Here is a 6,143-nt window from a genome sequence, read left to right as displayed (position 1 = left end):
AGCATTGATTAGGAGGAGTGTTAGAATTAATTAACCATGTGTTAATTATGGGATTAATCCCTGCTTGTACTAACCGCAGGCAGTTGTAAAACTGCCGCGTCGGTTCCTGCCGAACAGGCACCTCCTCTGAACAGACACCTTTTCCAATGGTGTCCTTTCCCTTGTATAAATAGCAGATGCCATCTAGTAAAGAATGGAGTTGATTCATTTTTCCTCTCAACAATTTGATCGATTAGTGAGCTGGGCCAGCGATGATTAAGCTCAAAAATAAACACTAAATCACGCGACACCGTGATCTGGTGCCATGACGCGATTTTCAATTGCTCCGTACGAGTTGGGATCCACAGGTCCCCGGCCGCATTCATGGCTTACGGTTGCGGTTTAATTAGCAGTGCCGTGTTAAGTTGCTCTTGATTAGCAGCGCGTGGAGCCTATGGGTGCGGAAAGCGGAGCTTCTTTTCTCGTGCGGGCAAGCCCATGTCGCCAACCAACACCGTCTCAGCACAGTATCGGTCTAGTCTTGGACTCTTGGTGAGGCGAGAGCGCGCGCACGGCACACTATTTATCCCACGGCGTGCCACAAACCGCAGGTGTCTTCAGCTCCAATCCACCGCATTCCTTTACCGCTGCGCTCCTTGCTTCGAACCTACTTGAACGCTGCCTCACCTCACCTCACCTCACTCACTCACCAAGCTCCCCTCTCTCCCCCTCTCGCTCAGTGAGCTTGCGGTTCCTGCCACACACACGCTTCCCGCCATATATGCCCACCAGGCAGCCGTCGATCGGAAGGAAGCAACCGTCGCTCCATCTTACCGATCGCCGTTACATCCGTCCAAGCTCGTCGGAGTAGCTACGGCGCCAACAGCTGCCGGGAAGATCAGGGACACGCTCGTCCAGCGTCAATGGGACGTCCGACGTCTGGGGGCGTGCAGCAGCAGCAGCCCAAGCTCCGCAAGGGGCTGTGGTCGCCCGAGGAAGACGAGAAGCTCTACGGCCACATCATCCGGTACGGCGTCGGCTGCTGGAGCTCCGTCCCCAGGCTCGCTGGGCTGCACCGGTGCGGCAAGAGCTGCCGCCTCCGATGGCTCAACTACCTCCGCCCCGATCTCAAGCGCGGCACCTTCTCGCAGGAGGAGGAGGACCACATCGTCGCGCTCCACCAGATCCTCGGCAACAGGTCAGTCCGCCCGGCCGCGCAATGCATTCGGTTCGTGTTCTTTTCGCACTGCGGAGAACGGGAGAACGACCGAGTTAGCGGAAAGATTTGGGACAACATGTTGATGTGTGTATTGTGTGCGTGCAGGTGGTCACATATCGCGTCGCACCTGCCGGGCCGGACGGACAACGAGATAAAGAACTTCTGGAACAGCTGCATCAAGAAGAAGCTCCGGCAGCAGGGCATCGACCCGGCCACGCACAAGCCCATGGGCGCCACGGCCACCGCGGCATTGCCGGACGCCAAAGAGGAAGACCGTAAGACCCTTTCCGCGGCCGTCGACGGCAGCCTCGCTCCGAAGCAGCAGACAGTTTTTGCCCCGTTCCCGGTGTGCGCCGACTACGGCGGCGGCTTCGCCGAGGACCTCAGCGCGGGGAACGCTACGGCATTGTATGGCCAGTTCGGCGGCGCAAAGGAGGGCGCAGATGACGACGCCGGGTTCGGCGCCGGCGACTACAGCTGTGTGCTGGACGTGTCGGAGAACCTGGGCTACAGGGAGAGCTCGAGCAACACCAACAACTGGAACTACGGCGGAAGCGTGCTCGACGGCGAGGTACTGCACTGGGCAAAGGCAGAGATGGAGCAGCAACATGACGAGCCGCTGGAGCAGAAGTTTTCGCTGCCCTGCACAGAACAGAGCCTGCTTGCAAATTCCGAATTCAATTTGGAACAGTACTTCTGATCTTTTGTTTCTTTCTCCCTCCATTTTTAAGAGATAAGTGTCACATCATATATTCGGAAGTTAGTAGGCAAATTACTTTGCTTCATCTAGCACGCTGAAATGGACACAACGTACAAACTTTCACGTGATTGTATTTTATTAGCGACAATTACACAAATGTACATATTTTTAGGGCAGTTGTGCATCGACTCCCGTGGCCCTTGATCCTGACAAGGCCGGCGGAAGGGCTTCGTTTTTAGTTGTTTTTTCTGTTTTGTTAGGGTTTGTGTCCTGCTTAGAAAGGCGGATAACGGCGGCTCTCTGAAGATGGAATAAAGGTCTTCCCGTCTAGCCTCCATTTCGGCAGTGCGTCTATCATTGTTGTTGGGCGTGTGGAGGTGTGTCTCCGGCGGATCTATCTCTGTTGGATTTGCTCAGAGCTTGTCGTTGTTCGTCTATGTTTGTGTGTCTAGATTGGATCCTTCCGATCTACGTTATTTTTCATCAGCGGCGGTTGCTGTTCCTATGAGCTGGTCCAATAGGGCCTTAGCACGACGACTTCTCGACTGTGCAGTGCCCGACTCCGGTGATGGAGGGGCGATGAAGGCAATGCGCCTTCGGCTCGCTTCAGTGTTTGTAGTCGTCGCTAGGTGGTCTACGGGTCTGGATGTATTTTTTATTATTGATATTGTCCGTTGTACTGCCATGATTGAAAATGAATAGATCTGAAGTTTTTCAAAAAAAAAAGAGTTACGCACCAAATCGAACAACCCGGGTGAATTAGTTTAGTTCAACATCTTGACCCTTGTTTACCTTCTGGCATGTGCCTGGGTTCAGTCAGGATTTACATTTCCCGCGCAATAAAAAAGTGATTTACATTTGATTCATGACACTTGATGTGTAGAAAACAAACAGAACATCGTATGCTACTCCTTCTGTTCTATAATATAATGCATATAATATTTTCAAAAATCAAACAATGCGAAAGTTTGGTCATGTTTATTGAGAAAAATCAATAACAATAATTGCAAATAGATATAGTATAAAAGTATATCTCAAGATGTAATGATATTAATTTGATACTATACGGGTAAATATTTTTCTACAACTTGGTCAGAAATGATAAAGTTTGACTTTCACAAAAAGTATGCAGACTATATTGTGGAACAAAGGGAGTACATAAATCTTGTGGAAATGTTTTTCGTGATTTTGTGTTATGTACGCTCTTAAATCCAAGTAATTATTGAAGGTATGCTTTGCGGGTAGGCATGATTTGCATTAGTTATTATTGATGTGTTTTTATTAGGTTTCGGAAATCAAGTCCAATCATCATTCTTTTGCTTAGGCATGATTTTGGCAGTGTTCTATATCCAAGTCAAAACATAAAGTATATGATAAACCAAATTTTGTCCTTCCTTTGTAACCACACAACAACATTAAAATAAAAACATTTTTTGAGGAAAAATCGCAACAAAACTATAGAGCATAGTTCCGCAATATTGTCCATCCAACAAATTGGTAACAAGTTTATAGAAGTATCATCTTCTGGCTTCACTTTTCCTCCTATGTGCCCATTTGGATTCTTCTATGAATGATAGTTTGTCTCCCATGAATTATGTACTTCATTAACATATAACCTAATGAGTTACTTTTTCATAATAACACGTTGTTGTAAAAATAATGTGCAAAATCTCTCTACCGTCGCGAGAACAACCTACGTGTCAAAATTCCAACAAAACAGGAGCGATCAAAAGTTTTGCACAGAAGACGGAAAACACTTTTTTCCATTAGTGAATTTCCTGGATTTTTGTGAGTTACCAGATCTTGATACTGCATATTAGCTTTAACTGAAGTCAAACTTTATAAAATTTGATCAAGTTTATAGAAAAGAATTAAATATTCTTAAATATTTAAAGTAACAAATATACATGATGTTAAAATATATTATGAATCTAATGGTATCAATTTTTTGGTGTATATGTCACTCCCTCCGATCCAAAATAAGTGTTGTGATTTTAGTTCAAATTTGAACTAAACTACGTCACTTATTTTGGATCGGAGGGGATAATTTTTTTTCTACAAGTCTGGTCAAAATTTATAAAGTTTCACTTCGGCAAAGCTAATATGTAAAGTAAATAAAAATCGAGAGAGCACTTTATTATTGGTTGTTGCTTGGTCTCTGTGCCACGGTACCAGTGTATCACTCCTCTTAGGCTAGCCATAGTGGGAGTAACTTAGATAGTAACATAACACATCCCAAGAAACAATTGCTTATGTGGCATGAAGTTAATGAGGAAAGAGATGCTTGTGGTAACATAATATGTTGCTGTAACATAACACACCCCGAGGCAAAATGAGTCTATATCTCAATTAATGAAGGTTTGCATATTACCATCCATATGTTACTACCCACTATGAAGGTAGTAACATAGACTAATAACATATGCATGTTACTAGTCTAAGTTACTCCCCACTATGACCAGCCTTAGCTAACCTCGTCAGAATTTCGTCCCCTCGGCATATGGGCCACAAGCCCACAATAACGACCTTAAATAAAAACCTCAGAGAGCAAAATCGCTCTATCCCAGTGGAGACAATTTAGGTGTTGGAACTCTCATGAAACCGAGGGCAAAAACAACGCTCGGAATATAGTCTGAAAACACTTCTACTCCCTCCGTTCGAAATTACTTGTCGCAGAAATGGAGGTATCTAGACGTATTTTAGTTCTAGATACATCCATTTTCGTAACAAGTAATTCCGAACGGAGGGAGTAACAGTTAGTGGATTGTCTTGATCTTTGTGAGTTATCTGTTTATCAGATCTTTAGATATCATGTTTTTTTCATGTAAAAGAGTGAATGATGGGAACCTCTCACGCCAGTGACATCTGGTGTGCCCGTTTCGAGGTACCGTAGTACAACTGCAAAACCAACAAGTACATGCCACTCGCAAAAGTTGGTGTACGCTCGTGTAAAAAAACCTGAGACGGGAGGTGACATGTCCCGTCATTTTCGAAAACGGCACGGTGCATGCTACTATGCTGGTGATGTCGAGGGGAGTGGAAAAGAAGAGAACATGATGGCGACATGCACCGTCAGTTCTTTCTCAAGGTGGCAAAACGATTCCAACAGGTTTGTGTGCACACGTTACTAGACCGAAAGCCAGAAACAAGTAGTTTAGCCTACAAAATATAAGAGGGAGGTAGTACTCCCTCCGTTTTTATTTAGAGTAAAGCTTTGTAAACTTTTTTTGCGCAAAAAAGCTTTGTAAACTTTGACCAAGTTAATAAACAAAGATATTAACATATACAATAACAAATCAATACCATTACATTTATTACTGAATTTATTGTAACATTATATATATTTGTTATGATAAATATTTATATTGTTTTCAATAAACTTAGTCAAACTTTATGAAGTTTGACTTCAGTCAACTCTAATATTCAGAGTAAATAAAAATGAAGGGAGTACTAGTTTACACGTACATGGCACTCGGCACTGTCAGTAGTTTCTCACTAGCTAGTTATGGCGCCGAGCGTGAGACACCCTAGTTAAGATTTTTTCAACTCCAATCGATGTATGCGACTGCGATGATTATTTTGTTTTGCTGCTTCCTGCGTCGACCTCGCACATATCGACGATGTGTACAGCATGTACGTACGATTAGCATTGTCGGTAGTTTCTTGTTGGTTACTACTCCCTTCGTCTGATAATATAAGAGCGTGTCAAAAACGCTCTTATATTACAGAAAGAGGGAGTAGTACAGTAGAACTAGTATACCGCCCTGAGAGTGTGGAAATATCCGATCTATCGTACCATTCACACGTACGTTTGGGTCCAGATTTTTCAGTTTGCCGACTGGTTAAAGCAGATCATGATCGACCAGAGTCGTGTTCCCGTACGATCTCCTGATTGATCCTAGGCAATGACACTGTAGAGGGCGATGAAATTGTTGTTTATTGCTTGAGTCTCGTGGGCATATATATAAAAATACAATAATCAACTTGAAATACAAGACAAGATAAAAATAAATCCTAGTTTATTTTATACTTCTAATAAATCACGGTACTCAACGAACACGAACTTGAGTCACACACCTACCGTGCCAGTTAGAGCATCTTCAACAGGCGCCCAAAAACTGCTCTGCACGCTAAAACCCGCCTTTTTTAGGCGCCAGACATGCTCCAGCAGATGCTGTAAAACAGTGCGCGAGTAAAAAACTTTACCCATGCAATAAAAAACGCTATCGTATGCTGCAAATGTTG

The 6,143-nt window shown here is 44.2% G+C and overlaps 1 protein-coding gene across 1 annotated transcript; it reads left to right on the top strand.

Moving 5' to 3' along the window:
• Positions 1 to 436: 436 nt before the first annotated feature.
• LOC123097341 (myb-related protein Hv33) lies at positions 437 to 2,092 on the top strand. Its single transcript, XM_044519063.1, has 2 exons — positions 437 to 1,177; positions 1,304 to 2,092. The coding sequence occupies exons 1-2, from the start codon at positions 903 to 905 to the stop codon at positions 1,896 to 1,898; spliced, it is 870 nt and encodes a 289-aa protein (XP_044374998.1). The 5' UTR covers positions 437 to 902; the 3' UTR covers positions 1,899 to 2,092.
• The last annotated feature ends 4,051 nt before the right edge of the window (positions 2,093 to 6,143 follow it).

The sequence above is a fragment of the Triticum aestivum genome, chromosome 1B (genome assembly GCF_018294505.1).
Source record: "Triticum aestivum cultivar Chinese Spring chromosome 1B, IWGSC CS RefSeq v2.1, whole genome shotgun sequence".
Lineage (NCBI taxonomy): Eukaryota > Viridiplantae > Streptophyta > Magnoliopsida > Poales > Poaceae > Triticum > Triticum aestivum.
Note: the sequence above shows the minus strand (reverse complement) of the source record. Positions and strands in the feature narration are given on the sequence as shown.